General features: G+C 39.5%; 1 protein-coding gene across 6 annotated transcripts in view; it reads right to left on the bottom strand.

Moving 5' to 3' along the window:
- hmcn1 (hemicentin 1) overlaps positions 1-17,326 on the bottom strand; it is a 118,166-nt gene that overhangs the window by 34,398 nt on the left and 66,442 nt on the right. For all 6 annotated transcript variants that reach the window (XM_086088473.1, XM_086088477.1, XM_086088476.1 and 3 more), the window contains exons 20-45: positions 16,792-16,904; positions 16,184-16,343; positions 15,935-16,100; positions 15,585-15,712; positions 14,492-14,743; positions 14,294-14,389; positions 13,940-14,134; positions 13,724-13,854; positions 12,653-12,800; positions 12,185-12,311; positions 11,941-12,095; positions 11,501-11,779; positions 11,032-11,313; positions 10,032-10,140; positions 9,792-9,961; positions 9,431-9,585; positions 8,728-8,851; positions 8,479-8,580; positions 6,294-6,470; positions 5,999-6,150; positions 5,613-5,736; positions 2,621-2,796; positions 2,119-2,215; positions 1,867-1,989; positions 1,515-1,670; positions 3-284 (exon numbers count right to left, since the gene is read on the bottom strand). In XM_086088473.1, coding sequence (XP_085944599.1) covers positions 3-284; positions 1,515-1,670; positions 1,867-1,989; positions 2,119-2,215; positions 2,621-2,796; positions 5,613-5,736; positions 5,999-6,150; positions 6,294-6,470; positions 8,479-8,580; positions 8,728-8,851; positions 9,431-9,585; positions 9,792-9,961; positions 10,032-10,140; positions 11,032-11,313; positions 11,501-11,779; positions 11,941-12,095; positions 12,185-12,311; positions 12,653-12,800; positions 13,724-13,854; positions 13,940-14,134; positions 14,294-14,389; positions 14,492-14,743; positions 15,585-15,712; positions 15,935-16,100; positions 16,184-16,343; positions 16,792-16,904 — 4,179 coding nt within the window. The remainder of the gene's footprint in view (positions 1-2; positions 285-1,514; positions 1,671-1,866; positions 1,990-2,118; positions 2,216-2,620; positions 2,797-5,612; positions 5,737-5,998; positions 6,151-6,293; positions 6,471-8,478; positions 8,581-8,727; positions 8,852-9,430; positions 9,586-9,791; positions 9,962-10,031; positions 10,141-11,031; positions 11,314-11,500; positions 11,780-11,940; positions 12,096-12,184; positions 12,312-12,652; positions 12,801-13,723; positions 13,855-13,939; positions 14,135-14,293; positions 14,390-14,491; positions 14,744-15,584; positions 15,713-15,934; positions 16,101-16,183; positions 16,344-16,791; positions 16,905-17,326) is intronic.

The raw sequence follows: 17,326 nt of genomic DNA, 5'->3' as shown, positions 1-17,326 counted from the left end.
ACCATGCACACTGATGTCATACTTGGTGTCTGCCTGCCCTGCCACATTAACAGCAATACAGGTGTAGCGTCCCGTGTCTGAAATTTTAGCATCTTTAATCTGAAGCAGCCTTCCCTCATTAAGAAGTTTAGCACCATGCAGGCCTGTGATGGGCCGTCCATCTTTCAGCCAGGTGACCACTGGCCGTGGCACGCCATCTGCAGCACACTGTAGGGTCACATCGCCTCCTTTTGTCACGACGACACCATCAGAGTCACCCTCGCTATGTCGGATGGAAGGGCGGACTAAAGTGAAAAGAGCAAAAAAAGTTGGTACGTACATGTTTGTTTAAAGAATATACACTGCTCCAAAAATATAAACAAATGAAGTGTTCCCTTAATTGTTTAGATTTTTTTTAGCAGTACATATATACATAGCATATACATTGCTCAAAACAATTAAGGGAACGCTTTGTTCCTTTAATACATGTTTCTAAGAGGCAACTCTTGTAGTTTCTCATGCAGTTCATACAATGGCTTGCGAAAGTATTAACCCCCATTTAACTTTTTGACCTTTGGTACATATCAGGCTTCAAACAAAGATATAAAATTACACACAGGTTGACTATTTATCATCTAGGTCACCATTAGACCATTTAGAAATCATCAGAGACTTTGTGGAGTCAGTTGGCTGCACTGAGAGAAAAGGGGGCGGATTAATTACAGATGTCCTACATTTCACTTTTTTATTTGTAAAAAAAAAGAAGAAAAAAAGTTAACAATATTGTATAAATTACATTTTGTTCCAGTTCACGATTATGTCCCAGTTGGTATTGACCCCCCCCCCCCCCCCAAAAAAAAAAGTCTAAAGTATTTTTTCCTCCCCAAGATGGCACCCTGAGTTGGCAGCCATCATCAAGAGCTCGTCTAGAGCTCTGCAGCTGCTTTTTTGTGTGTTTGTTTTGATCTTTGTTGTCCTTTGTGTGGACCCGTTGTGGAATGTTTTCAGCGTTTTGGCAGTGACATTCATCAAAGAAGAATATCTGTGCTTGATGCTTGCGCCTTTTAGGAATCAATGCACCAGCTCTGATTTTAATGGGGGGCATATTGGCACTTCTGATTGTTGCGCAAGTAATGGGCAGCATTTTTCACAGCCTCGTTTTGTTCAGCGGAGAAGTTTTTTAAAAAGTTTAAAATATCATATGAATTTCATTCCACTTCACGATTGTATCCCGTTTGGGGTTGGTTCTTCCAACAAGAAAATCCAATTTTTTTTGTGTTTATTATTTATGTTTTAACCCTGAAATGGTGGAAAAGGTCAAAAAGTTCAGGGGCTAATACTTTCGGAAGGCACTATACAGTATATACTGTTATACTGTACAATATTAAATAAACAGATATTTCAGTTATATGGTTTTCATATTTTAACCACTATTTTATTGGACTGGGACAAATTACAGATATAATTTGCAATAAATTAATTTGTCTTGACTGAAGCAATAAATGCATGCCTCAGATCAGTTAGTGTGTACAAACCATAAACCTGCAGGCTGTATTCCTTGGATGTGCTGCCGGCTACACTCGAAGCCGTACAGACATAGGAAGCTGCATCCGCCCTCTCAGCATTGGAAATCTGCAGCTGTCGACCTCCTGACAAAACCCTGAGCCGCTCGCCAGACTGGAGCGCCGCACCTGGAACGCAAGCAGTTATGAAAAGTGGGAATCTTCTATAAATGCATTTTAGTGTTGCTTACATGGTGGTTTAGTTAGAATTATTGTGGTACGTAATTAACAGAATGGTAATGGAAATATCAAAAACAAAGTAAGTAAAGGTCATGTATTATTGGTATTATTGTTGCTTGAACGCCACATATAATCTCAAACTTACCATCCTTTTTCCAGTTTAGATTGGGAGGTGGTATTCCACTGGATTCACACACAAGTGTTATGAGACTTCCTTCAACCACTGTGAGTGGTGAAACATCTTCAGAGCCTCGAATACTTGGAGAAACTGTAGCAGTGATAAGTCACCAAAAAAAGGCACTCACTACTTAATCAACAATACAGGTGCATTTCACTGAGCGCGAAAGGAAAACACACACACTTTTCCAGCAACATACAGACAAAAAAGAGAACTCACCCCATACAATCACATTATAGTTCTTCTCTGTCTTGCCAGCAATGTTAGTGGCCTCACAGGTATACCTGCCTGAGTCCTGCACCTGAGCACTGTCAACCTAGCAACCAGATTCACACAGAAACAATTAGCTCAATACAAACGCTGATGTTGTAAATTACAAGACACAAATAATGAGACACCTGACCTTTACACCTTACATGCATTGATAAAATATGGAAATTGAGAATTTGTCCATCCCTACACTCTTCTGGAAAGACTTTCCACAAGATTTTCAAATGTATCTATGGTAATATTTGTGTCCATTCATCCAGAAGAACATTTCTGAGAAATAGCCTCACGTACAATCTCTAGTTCATTCTAAAAGTTTTTGATGCTACGTTTTCCCACACCAAACCAAATGATTAAGGTTTGTCCCTATAATACATACAGTATATTAAACAAAAAGTGGGAGAGTTTATCCAGTTGGCTATTTTTTAGTTGTCTGCTTTGTAATATTTCGTACCTTGAGCAAACTCCCATCTCCTGAGCGAGTCAGACCAGGTTTCCTGAATAGTGGGCGGCCATCTTTGCGCCACGCCAGAGCGGGTGGGGGAATGGCGTCACTCAGACAGTGCAGCTCCACAGGACTGCCGAGCATCACGGTGGCGTTCATTTCCTCACCCTTGATATTGGGCGGCACTGGGGAAGATACATGTGCATATTTTCAAAGGAAAATGCCTGGCACAGGAGATTAGATTAAATGCATGTACGCACTATTGTTACACAAAACTAAGCATTATGAAGTTTAGGAAGGCAGGAAAAAATGTCATACTGAATTCCATGGTTATTTTACAAAGTTTCATACAGTCCAGACATACACTTTTATTTTGTATTACATTTTTTTGTTATCTGAAGGTGTGATCGTACTTGATATATGATCTTTTAATGTGGGCATCTGGTCTTTATCTTGTGCCACACTAGTTGCAGCAATAAACTTATTCGACAATGGTGTGTATTTACAGTCAGGGCAGCCTCTTTACTATATCTTATACTATCCCTTCATCCATTTCTATGTCGCTTTCAATTGTATGATAGCACTTAACTATTTAAGCAATGTAGTGTTTACTCATTACTTTTACTTACTCATTACTCATTACTTTTTCTACATTGATTATTTCTCTTCACAAGACTCTTTGCTTGTGTGTTTAAATGTGGCCTGATTGATAAAATGACTGCAAGGCAATTTCCTGGACAGACAGAAAACAAGTCATTGGGGAAAGATTCAAACAGGACCTCAACTCAGCATTTAGCCAGAAGCAGGAAGCTGCTGTAGAATGGTAGCAATTACCACAGAAAATCTGCCTTTATGTCAAGCTCTTCTTGATCTTTCAGAAGAAACACACACCGTGTGGATGTTTGCATTACGCATACGTCCAGTGCCTGTTTAAACAGACATAGGAGGGACATAGACGCGTGTGGCCTCCATGATTCCCAAAACTGCATGCCTTGCGTTGCCAAAGTGACATCCGCTTTGATTGGACTTGTATACGCCATCATGTTCAGCTCCCTGCAGGAAGCTGACAATGTTTATTGAAAAGCTAAGCTTATTCTGGCCGCACTTCCTCTCAGTACGCATGCTTTTCAAGACCCCTGTGATACACCACCAGCCTGATCTGTCGGTCTGGTGGAAGACAAAGTGCAGTCTGATGTCAGTAGCAATTTGTCAGTAAAACAAAGAATGAAAGGTTGGAAAAGGAACAGTGGAACAGTGGAACAAGCAGCGCTGTTGCTGCTTGCTCCTCTGTGCTTGCCAAGACCTTTTATATCATTTATCATCATCAGACATTTTTTACTGATATTTGGAATACTTTAACACAGCACATTTCTGGCTCAAAATACATCAGAGCAGATCAATGGCAGATGCTCATACTTGTAGACAGGCTATTTCTCCAAATATCCACAAACAACATTTTTACAAAACCATACAGCTTTATAATTAATGTATTTTCGTCAAATCACTTTCTTGACGTAATGGTGCTTGTTACACCAAGACAATTTTAAATTTACATTTGATGTTATGGCTGTGATATTTTCTCTGCATTTCGGCAATGTACTTCACACATTCAAGATGCCTGAATCTGTAGTCAAACTGTTTTTAACGGTTAAAATCAAAATAAAATGTTTCCCATTGTTTTATGAATAATGGTCAAAATGAGTCTGCCACCTCATTTAAGTTTGATATCTACGGTTTATCAATTGTATGCAACAGCTGTTTGAAATAAAATCCGATTTAGGTGTCAAATGTGACGTAAAAACACTACTCATTATTTAAGCAACTGTCCACTTTGTGGTTGGTATACACCCACTCAACAGAAGAAAAACAAGATGAGCGTTTTATGCAAGGCTAAACTTTGCATCACCTGCTAACCTCAGAGTTGACGACTAAATGGCGTCAATTTATTTTTGGAGACAATTCCAAGCATTTCAGAACCAGGCTAGGGCTGTGTTCGGACACATTTTGTGGAGGATGACTTTGTAAACACCATGCAGGTTACCTCTCTTCAAACAAGCCGTACTACTAGTACTCTTATCATATTATCAGCGCATTTGGTCAAAGCTAGCATGAACAGCCATTGAAGCAATTACATCTATAATTTGTTTATCCAGCAGAGGTAGAAAATCCAGGTCCAGAAAGTAAAAACCCTGCCACAGTTTGGCTTTAGCCATTGATGCTAGCTAGCTAGCACCCTAGCAGATAAACGAGCACCATGGGAACCAGCTAGGGAGCTATCTAGCTAGCACCTGGGGCTTAAATCAAACTGTGACTGGGTTTTTACTTTCTGGACCTGGATTTGCCACCTCTGTTAATATCAGTTAGATTTAAGGTCTCTCTCGCAGTTTTCATAATTACTTCTGCGACAACACATCAGTAGGGTAAGATTAACTCTGTCTCTCGATGGTCTAAACACAGCTCATATTCCTTGTTAGTGGGTGAATCCTCCAACACTTGGTGATTTTGCTTCACAGTGAGCCCACATCGAAGAGTAAAAATGCAAATATGAACGCTTAGCCTCCAAAATAGAGCGTGCTCCCAATCATAGAAAAGCTGGTTGCCATATTCAAATTAAGGAGAACAGCAATCCAATTGGAGAGAAGCTCCTTTATAAGTCGAGTATTAATGGGAAAATCCAGCACTCTTATCTGCTAGGCATTTTAGAATAACTAGAATAGCTTGAAAAGGGAATCCTGGGTATTTCCAATACAAATTTACTGGCAAACCTGATAAAAGTACATCAAAGCTTACAACAAGATAAAATAGGTGTGGCATGGGCGCTTTTACAATTTTATTTTATTTTTTTAAATAATGCACCAACAAGAATCACATGTACCACTTAAGATATCCTAGGTGCCACCATTGATACATGGACCAAACTTTAATGGACACTGTTAAGTAAGACACTGTGGGTGAAGATGAACAAGGAACATATTAAACAACCAATAAATGGTGGACTCACCGTAAACCCTCAAATCATAATCTCGCTGTTGCTCTCCTCCAGCGTTGACAGCAACACAGGTATACCTGCCCATGTCACTCACCTGTGCACTGCTCAGAGACAACACCTTGCCACCAGACAAGACCTGAGGGACAGCTACAGTTAATAAGTGTCTCTGTCTGAATATCATCATGGGTTAATGACAATAATAATACTAAATTGACTTAATGTCTTTTATTCATTCTGTATAATGCACTACTATTAACACTGCCAACTCTCCAAGTTCCAATACATATTTAGCTTTTATAGCCGTCTTTGGTAGTGAATGAGAGCAATTGACCACAACCAAGTTTTGCGTCACGTAATCTTGTTTGTTTAAACATAAAAACAAAGTTTGTAAAAACAACCTGTACGCCATGGGATACACTCGTCACAGGGCTGCCATCTTTGAGCCATGTGAGACTTGGTAATGGCACTCCAGTAGCCTCACATTCCAGTCTGCCAGGCTCATTCACTACTACGGTTACCGTACCACCTCGGCTAGAGATGACTGGAGGCACTGCATAAGAAAGTCAAATATATAATTTTTTTTAGATTTACTGCATACTGTCAACGCATAATAGCAGTCTGAATTTTTTACTGATCCAAGCAGACAAAAGATCAGACAACATCTGCTGTAATTGGCAAAAAAAAGACACTGACCGAACACCTGCAAGCTGTGGGACATCTCGGCAACTCCAGCGGAGTTGATTGCTACACATCTGTATATCCCGGCATCAGATAACTGAGCTCTTTCAATCTCCAACACCTGGCCACGTTTCAGCATGGTCACCCCAGCTGCACTTGTCAAAGGTCGACCGTCTTTGTACCATGTTATTGCTATGACACAAAAGAGTTTGTGTGAATATTAAGTGGCAAGTATTTCCGCTGATGATATTGTGTATCCACATTACTTATTGTATGAATGAGTATGTCTATGTGTACATAGGAAATAATGTAGCGTACATTTTACTCTAATCAGAGTCTTAGTCCCACTCTAAACAGAATAACATTTACACTTGGAAGAGAGTAAAATATTACCACAAAAAAAAGGCACTCAAGGCAGTAACAAACCCACAACATTTTGGACATCAGTGAACAGTAGGAGTGGAATAGCTCAGGTGATAGAGTGGCGATCTCCCAAGCTGAAGGTCGTGAGTTCGTTTCCCAACCCTTGTGTAACTTTTTCCTTTTAATAAACTAGTAAAATTCAGTCAAAATCTCACCTTGCAAATTTGTTTTAGAATTTCTGAGTGAAAAATCTTTACTAGTTTTTTTTGTCTCCATAGGATTGGCAAATTCTCTCGTACACACTAAAAATACTGAGTAAAATTTACTCTGGCAAATTCTCTCATACACACTAAAAATATTGAGTAAAATGTACTCTGAATATTTTACTCTGTTTAGAGAGGGTCCAAATAGCCTCTGTTTAGAGTCAAATTTACTCTACAGAATTTACTGTAAACGCTGAGTGAAAAATGCTAGAACAGAAAATGTTCAAAGCATTGGCCCGATACGATCCTAGTATCAGTACTGGCCCATCCCTAGATTTAATGTCACATAACACTATTTCCAAAGTTTTTGAGCATGGTTGCTGCTGGTTTGCCAATATATAGTGTGAAGAACACAATAGTCCTCAATTTATATTTATGTGACAGTGACAGGGTATTGCAATTTTAATATTTTATTTCACCTTATTTCAAGGTATTGTTACTTGCGACTGTGGCCAACTTGTGGCCGAACTAGAAATTAGAAATAAGAATAGCAAATTGCCATTAACTCATTTGCCTCAAAGATGTATAAATATGTTCTATTTTAAATATTACCATGCTCCCAAAGACATATTTATATGTTTTTAATGGTTTTTTTTATGCTAGAGCATACAGAAGGCTTTGATGCAAACATTATACTTAATGAAAAACTAACAAATTAACTAAAACTAAAATTGATCAAACATTTTCGTTAATCAATTAAAAAAAGAAAGAAGATGATTTAAAAAACAAAACAAAAATGAAACTAACAGCTATGATTATATCGAAAATGTCCTTCATTCTCGCCTTTGTCAATTATTATCAACTCATTCAATCCTAAAAACGTATAAATATGTTTTTAATACTTTGTCCTTCACTCCCAAAAACATATTTATACATTTTTTATGCTAGAGCATACAGAAGGCTTTAATCCATCTTCTGACCTGAAGAGGTCGCTTAAAGCAATGGCAGTTATTACAAAAAATGGCCAGCAGGTGGCAGCAGAGTATACGAGATCAGCCAGGGCCATGTTGCAACAAGCTCATTCATTCATTGTGAATAATGATGAAACTTAGCTATATTCTAATGCTTAACACTGCAAAACGTAAACAGATAGAAATATACTTTCTTTTGGACGAAAGAAAGACTCTCATCTTTCTTTTGGTAGGTTCCATGTTTTTATAGCAATTGGTATTTGGTTTCAGTATGTGGTGAACTACATATAAAATAGTTTGGCACCTTGATTTTAAGGGATAAGTTATATCTGAAAGTTTGCAGAAGTTGCGTAACATGACATTTTTACATTTTATTATTTCACAGACCACGGTAGATCTGGAATGCAACATTAGATCCAAAATACAAACACATCCCTACAAAAGTCTTCCATTATGCTGGAATGTGAGTGCTTATCTGTACAGTACACGCTACAGTGCATGGAAAGAATAGCAGTGGGAACAGAATGAAGTCACCCTTAGGGAGTCATCTGAGATCAATTTTCTGCTGATACATTCATGGAAAGGCCAAGGCTACAGCACGGGTCAGTCGAAACCGTGCCTTTGAACTGGAGAAGAAGACAGGAGTGTGCTTGTGAGTCTCACCAGGTACTGGACTGCCTGCGGCCTTGCACTCAAGCTCAGCAGAAAAGCCTGTCAGGATGGTCTGGTTGACGATCTCCCCAGAGGCTGAGATCGTGGGGGGTACTGAGGAACACACACACACACGCACACACACACACACAGAGTTAAATACCGTATAGGAACGATGCAACAGATGAGTGAAGAGGAATGCATGACAACAAATGGGAGGAAAGAAGATGTGGAGGAGTCAACACTATATTGTTCCGTTACCATGGACACTGAGCCGTATGTTTTTTTTAGCTTCGCCAGCAGCATTTGTGGCCAGACAGGTATATTTCGCAGAATCCTCTTGTCTTGCCCCCGTGACCTTTAGGACTTTGCCGGCTGACTCCAGCTAGTGTGCAAAAACACATGCGGACAGACACATAGCAACATACATGTCTAATTATAGTTCAGCTTATATTGGAAGTTTCACAGTTTGCTCTAGATTTCAGAGATAACAAAGTCTTTCTTCTTTGTGCCAACATACAGCGACTTGAAAAAGTATTCCTAATGTTTGAACTTTTGCCACATTTTAATCTAATCATGATTTAACTTCCTCCACAACTTTATCCCTGACCTGTCTGGTAGTTTCTTTATAATGCTCAGATGCTCAGTTCTCTAATTACTGAGGCCTTCAAAAATCATGTGAATTTATAATGAGAGTAAATTACAGACAAGTGGACTCTTTTTACTAATTCTGTGACTTCTGAGGGCAAATAATGGCACTCAAATCCTAAAAAAAATTCACTTAAGTGTGTCATTGTATAAGGTCACACAATGTGAAAAAGTTCAAGGGATTATTAATACTTTTTCAAGGCAGTGTACATATGTATCTTTCTGTTCACTTTGCTCCTTAAATCAAACACACATGAACCAAATTTAGATTTTAAATAAACTATGACTATATGTCATACTCAAATAATCAATCAACCTTAAAGTGCTCCTGTGATGTATCAACAGGTCGACCATCTTTAAGCCAGGTAATGGTAGGCGCAGGGATGCCACTGGAGATGCACTCCAGATTAATCGGTTTGTGCAGAACAACCGCACGCTCAGCAGTGCCAGTGGAACGAATCGATGGAGGAACTGGAATAGTTCAGAAGGTAGACTCATTGTCTAGTTTGTAGAACAGGGGAATAGGCAAAATGGCAGTTGGATAAAGTAAGAAAAGAAAGAGAATAGAAATATTCACCCAAAGATTTCCTGCTGCTTGCATTTAGAGTGCATATGTATATAAAATATTTAATACACGACTGTGGAAATTATTTCATGCTATTTGAAGAAACCATTACCTTGTACAACCACATTGAAGTCCTTATCGTGGTCTCCTCCTTCATTGGTGGCCACACATTGAAACTGGCCTGTGTCAGAGACCTGAGCGCGGGGGATAATCAGTCGCCCTCCATTGGCTGAAAGTCGCAGCCCCTCGCCGTGTCTGACTAGTTGCCCATCTTTATACCACCTGAAGATGGAGATCCTAGAATGACCTTGTTCATTCGGTGCAACAGCTTTAAAAAAATCGATGGTCTTACTTTATGGCAGGTGCAGGTGTCCCAGTGGCGTGGCAGTCCAGCTCCAGGGGGCTGTTGATTATGACAGTGCTGTCAGTCACCTCATCTCCTCCATCAATTAAAGGTGGCACTTAGGGGAATATATATATATATATTTTAGATAAACTCTCCATGTTGGGATACTGTACAAATCATCTGGTATTTGTAACAAGCCTTAATTTACACAAGATTGTATCAGTTAAATCTGCAAAGCAACTGAGACGAAGGGGTGGTAGTTTCACAGGTGGAACCCAAACACGGAATACATAAAAGATTGAGCAATACATACGTTTAATTAATTGAACTATTTTTTAAGAGTGTTGTGTAAACACTGCATTCTGATGAATACACTCCACTGGGGCAAGGTTCCAAAAAATACCCGCACGAAACGTACTGTAAAAAATAATGTAAAAAAATAAATAAAAAATGCTAAATCCGCGAAACAGCGCCGCCGCGAAAAGTGAACCGCATTATAGCGAGGGAACACTGTATAGCGCTTGTAGAAACTGAATAAAGCAGCAAAATCTACCTGTCCATCCCAGAAGGCGGCCATTTTGCCACTTGTTGTCAACTGAAAATGACATCACAGTTGCTCCGGGGTCAGGTAAAGCCAATCACAGCCCAGTTTGCAAATGTCACATGACCAGACAGAAAACAGGTCAGCCGTGGTTGGTCGATAGCTGAGACTTGAGCAACTGTGACGTCTTTTTCTGTAGACAGCAAGTGGCAAAATGGCCGCCCCCTGAGAAGGATAGAAATGGGTGGATTTCGCTGCTTAACTCATGTTCCACTACTGCAATATTAATTATAAAAACATGATTAGGCTAATGTGGCATATTATTGTAATGACAATGTTTAGGTTTACTTCCCTTTTAAATAAATGCATGTGTATAATAAATAAATACAATATATTAATACAATTAAGACAATGTCCACCATAGAGATCATTATATGTCCACACAGATGTTTTAATGGTACATACCCAAAACTCTGACATCATACATGACTTCTGTCTCCCCAGCAATGCTCGTTGCCACACAAACATAGCGCCCTGAGTCCGACACCGTGGCTGACAGAATTTCTATCGTCCTCCCTTGGTCAAGGACTCGGACACTGTCTCCATCTTGGACTGGAACTCCGTCCTTCAGCCAGGTAAGGGAAGGGGTGGGGTAGCCAGCAGCCTCACACTCCAAGATGAGAGGCTTACTGAGAACCACCTTTCTTTCAGAAAATCCGCTCTGTCCCCCTGCTATGGAAGGAGGCACTGCGGGTGGAGAACGAATGAGAGATTGCAGAAAATGGCTCAGGTTGTCTGATGTTCTATTTCCACTTCAACTTTATCAAACCAGAGTGTAGAATTACTTTAAATTTACCTCTCACAATCATTCAAAGTGTATGAATACGGTTAAAATAAAATTGCAGTAACTCTGAAAAAAATATTGATTTCTTACAGTAGACATCAAGCTCAAAGCTCTTTTCGGCACTTCCAGACACACTGGTCACCTTGCAGGTGTACTGGCCGGCATCTGACACCTGCACCCGAGGGATCTTCATGTAACGACCCTGCTCTACGTACTGAGACTGGCGGCTAGATAAGATGGCCTCTCCTTTTCGGTACCAGGTGATGATGGGGAGTGGTACTCCTCGCGCCTCACACTCAAGCGTGACTACAGTGTCCAGCAGGGCGGTAACTTCTGTGGTTTGGTTACCACCTCTGATGGATGGGGGAACTTGGAAGACAAACAAGTAAAAATGCCATTTTGAAAGCCCTATCAGATGTTGCTGAGAAATTTTCCCAATATTTTCTCCTGCCATCTCATAAAAAAAGGACTGTCCAAACAATGGGAATGCCTTACCCCCTAATTCATTTGTCAGTGAAACAAACACTCACCGTACACGATGAGATTGAAGTATTTGGACTGTTTGCCAGCTGTGTTCATGACGCTACATTGATACCTCGCCTGGTCTCCTAGACGAGCACTTTTTATTCTTAAAACTTGACCATGATCAATAACCTCTATGTTTGGATCTCCAAGGAATACCATCCTGGAAACACAACATAACACAAAGGGAAAGTGAATGATTAAAGAAGGACTTCATTCATTTTGACCAATATAATATTACTGGGTACTAACTTTCGGTCCTTGTACCACTGGATTGTGGGAAATGGCACTCCTTTCACTTTGCACTCCAACCTGAACTCCTGTTTGAGAATTCCAGACGTATCTTGGGGAGAGTTAGACCCTGCAATGGTTGGTGGGACTGTGACACAGATGAAATATGGTTAATGAATCATCCATTTCTCTATAGTCTCTATCATGCAGAAATTGAGCCTATACCATTGGATAATATTGATGGGTACAAGATAAATTTACCACTAATCAATCAAAGCTTGAAAAACATCACAAGAACACAATCCTGAAATACATGTAGGTGGAGACTAAAAAGCCAAAAAGAGAAAAACTCCACACAGATTATGCACAAACCAAGATTTAAAGACAGTTCCCATACAGGAACATCTTGTTAATCAAACCAACATGGTGCAGAAAGTACTTTTTTCTATATATTTCATGATTCGTGATTACCTCACTGTTTTTACTCACCCAATACATCCACAAAGAAGTCCTTTTCTGTGCTACCAGCGACATTGATGGCTTTACAAGTGTAGTTGCCTGCATCTGCCATTGTTGCCTTCAGTAGTTTTAAGGTCTTCCCCTTATTAACAATCTGAATGCTGTAACTAGCTTCTACCTATTGAACAACAGACTGCATTATTAACTCATTTGCTCCCAAAAACGTATAAACATTTTCTATTTTAAATGTTTTAAGTGTCTCAAAGACATATTTATAAGTTTTTTTTAAAGTTTTTTTTTTATGCTACAGCATACAGAATGCTTTGATGCAGCCTCTGAACTGTAGAGAACGGGTGAAGCAATGGTAGTAATTACAAAAACGGCCAGTAGGTGGCAGCAGAGTATAAGAGATCAATCAGGGCCATGTTGCAAACAAGCTGATTTGCCCAGAGTTCAAAACAGATGTTTGAATAATGTTGAAATTTAGCTATAGTCTAATGCTAATTGCTGCAAAACGGAAGCAGAAATCCATTTTTCCTGATGAAAGAATGGACTCTAAACTTTCTTTTGGTTGGTTCCATGTTTTTATAGCAATAAAACACAATATTCTGTGGGCCTTGCGAAATCAGTCAAAATCCATTAAAACAGCCGAGAGCGAAGGAGGTTACTTCAGTGAAAATGGCTGGGAGTGAATGAGTTAAACGCACAGCATTAGAAAAAAACAAAAGAAGAGGCCATTAATGCCTCTACTTTTCTCAACGGAGTCAGTCACTTATACAACTACTCAATATTGTTCAGTTTTTATGTAAAAAATACCAAATACTAAGTTTGACTTTGAAATATTTTAAAGTTGTTAATTAATTGAATTGAACTTTTCCAAATGACCGAGGGGTTAAGGCGATGAAATACAAACTCATTGTGCATGTTCAAATTCTGCCAACAGCATAAATTTTCCAACTTCAAGAAAATCTCAGATCAGAGTGAACTGATGGAATGCTAATAAAAGTATTCTTGGTGATAACAGTGAAAACCTAAAGAAACTCTGAAGGCCCAGGTGTGAAATATGACATAGTTGAGTTTGTGCATATTGATTTTACTTACAAGAACTCCATCTTTGTACCAGGTGATAACTGGGGTCGGGCTTCCTGTTATATCGCAGGCCAAATAGGTGGGCTGGCTCTGAACTACAGACACGTTTCCTGATGCGTCTCTGTCACGGAGTGTTGGGGGCACTGAAAAGCAATAGATTTGATTATATTAAGAAATGCAATCAGGAGAGGTATTAGTAGTACTGAGCACATTAATCGGATCAGTCACCATTGACTTTGAGCTGGTACTTCCTCTCTGTGGACCCAGCATCATTAGTGGCAGCGCAGACATATTCCCCGTCATCCAGTGGTGACAATGATGCCAGAATCAACAGTGTGCCATCCTCCAAGATAGACAAACCAGGCTCATTACCAGTAAGCTCCTGACCATTACGCAACCATCGAATCACTGGCTTTGGAAGGCCTGTGCCAACAAGTGGAGGAAAAAAAAGGTATTGTACTTCATTGTTGTGAAAAGCAGAGGTGACATTACTTGATATATTTTTGAAAGCAATGTAAGTACCTTCAAAATAGACAATGATGAGTAAATTATGAATATGTATCGGTAATTACAGCTATGTACCTTTGGCAGGGCAGGGGAAGGCAATCCGTTGGTTTGCAACTCTCTCCTGCAGCAGGCTATTGAATGGGGGTTTCAATACTTCCACCACTGGGGGAACTGAAAATTCACACATGGACAGTTATACATCACAAGACCAGCAGCATTTGTAAATACAATTTAAATACAATAACGTCATATTAAACAATATTTAAAAGCAACCTTGTATTAGTAGTTGAACTTGAACTTCATCACTGCCTGCAATGTTGGTTGCTGTGCATGTGTAAGTTCCTTCATCGTCAAGCCCCACTGGGCCCAAAGTGAGACTGCCATCAGGTGACACAGGATATGTCCTGCCATGCTTTGTCCAGGAAAGGGTGGGCTTTGGTATACCTTGCACTATACACAGAAGCTCGACAAGATGACCCATCTGTATTTTCATGACCTTGGGACCCGCCTGGATACTAGGGGGCACTGATGAGAAGAGGTTAAGATCAACAATTTGTCATGTCTGAACCTGTATGTTGCTTAATTCATTTGCTCTCAAAAACGTGTAATAATGTTCTATTTTAAATATTGCCATGGTCCCAAAAACGTATTTATAGGTTTTTTAAAATGTTTTTTATTTATTTATGCTTGAGCATACAGAATGCCTTGATGCAGCCTAGAGGCCACTTAAAGCAATGGTAATTAATACAAAAAAAGGGCCAGCAGGTGACAGCAGAGTATAAGAGATCAACCAGGGCCATGTTGCAAAAAGTTATTTTCCCCACTGTTTTAAACAGATCTGAGAATAATGATGAAACTTAGCTATATTCTAATGCTAATTGGTGCAAAACGGAAAAAGATACAAAAAATATATATTTTTCCTGATGAAAGAAGAGACTCTCATCTTTCTTTTAGTAGGTTCCATGTTTTTTATAGCAATAGAACACAATATTCTGTGGGCCTTGCAAAATCAGTCAAAATCCAGTAAAACAGCTGGGAGCGAAGGGGGTTGCTTCCGTGAAAATGGCTGGGAGTGAATGAGTTAATAAGTTATGGACAAAAGTATTGAAAAACCTGTCAGGAAATAAAAAAATGATAGCCATTTTTCAGCCTTAACTGTCTCCATACTTCTGGGAAGAACTACTTTAACTTTAACACCTTTATCCAATTAATGGATTTTTCTTATAACAAGGTACTGTATGTCCCAGTACTTGAATATTAATTCAAATAAATTAGAAATCCAGCAGCCCAAAGTTAAAATCTGTATGTATCGTCACCTTGTGATTATTTGTTAGTTTTGTAGTTGAGTGAGTTAATGCGAACTTACCCAGAACACTTAGTTCAATGTATTGAGTTAGGTTGCCGGCAATGTTGGAGGCAATGCATACATAAAGTCCACTGTCTGACACTTTGGTCTCTAAGACTTTCAGTGACCCTGAGGGGAGCTGATTGTGCCTGGAAGGAGAAATGCAGTATTACTTAGTCTATTGGTGCCATATTTTGTATAGCTATGTTGTACTATTTCCCCATATCAGTACTGTATATTGAGCACATGCATCTGATAACCTCATATTATTTCACAATACAGCATCGCCAAAAATATATTATGTCCTAGCGAGGTTTGGGATTCCTAAAAAAAACATTGAAATTGTGTGTGGTCGTAAATGCACGTTTTACCTTGGGGAGTAAGGAGAGATGAGCAGCCTCTCCTTGGCCCAGCTAATGGAGGGTGGGGGGACACTGTGGACCTCACATAATAAAACTGCATCCTCACCCTCTATCACTGACATACTTGTTGGGTCAAAGGAGCCTCTGGCACCACCAGCATTGGACCTCGGGCGGACTGGAAACGCAAATAATGAATATGAAAATGGGTTAGTGATGCAGTTGAAATGAATTAAGCCTCTCCTTTTGCATAAGCATTACCATAGACAGTAAGCTGAACTTTTCTCGAGGTGTGACCAGCAGCGTTGGCAGCTGTGCAAAGGAACTCTCCCGTCTCATTTCCAGAGGGTGAGGCAATGAGTAGGCTGCCGTCAGAGTCCAAGGAGAAGGCTGGACCTCCCAAGTTTACAAGCTCCCCACCCTTCAAAACAGATCAGATCAGGGTGAATGGAAGACACAGCTGCTCAAGTTGTTAAACTACAATTTAAATCAAAATAAATTTGGGCAAAAAATTAAACGTGTCACACAATCAAATTAATCAAAGCTAATGTGCATTATATTTAATTAATGATACTGTATTTTGAGTGTGGGACATACAGTAGCAGGGAAGAGCATCTTGTGTTCCTTTAACTTAGTCCATTTTTAGGGTATGGGGAACAAACAAACATGTGACCTCACACTGACACGCAAGCGTTTAACCATCATGGAATATTAAAATTCCAGAGTCGCTTTGCAGTGTAACATGAAATCCAGGCATGTGACACTAAACAACCCCTGAAATACTTCAGCTGTTACTTGAGATACAGGAAAGATATTTTTCTATTTATGATGAAGTATAATAACAGAAAAATGGTAATACCGTTACATACCTTAGACCAGGTGATCTCAGGTGTAGGTATCCCACTGGCAAGGCAGGGCAGAGAGATGGATGTCCCCTCAATAGTGCTGAACACTTGAGGGCCATGCTGAATGGATGGAATCACTAATAGCAAAAATAAAGCAGGTTATTGCAATCATTTGGGGGACAAACCATTTTAACATTACCGACATCAGTCTTGAAACTCAGAAGCATCTGGAGAATGTCTTTCCTTCACTGAAGACATACTGTTGGCAAAGGTAATGAATTTTCCTTTCTCTCCACCTTGTTACTATCCCATAATCGCAACCTGTTTTATTTTGCTGCAGTCACAGACCACATTTATTCAGACTACTAAAGTCTTCAATGTTTTTTGAGAAACAAAATTAAATAAATACATGAATTTGACTGAAGAAAGGGTGTGATGTGCATATGACAGACCTACGCAATTAGGGCATACTTTAGCGTTTATCTTTGACGACTCAAAAAATTGTCTGACCAACATTCTTTTAAACATCTTACTGTTTTCTTTCTGTCTTTTCTGGGTG

The sequence above is a fragment of the Leptonotus elevatus genome, chromosome 11, assembly GCF_054856555.1.
Source record: "Leptonotus elevatus isolate MCC_2025b chromosome 11, RoL_Lele_1.0, whole genome shotgun sequence".
In the NCBI taxonomy this organism is placed as follows: Eukaryota; Metazoa; Chordata; class Actinopteri; order Syngnathiformes; family Syngnathidae; genus Leptonotus; species Leptonotus elevatus.
The sequence above is the reverse complement of the archived record's forward strand: the minus strand, read 5'-3'. Positions and strand labels throughout refer to the sequence as shown.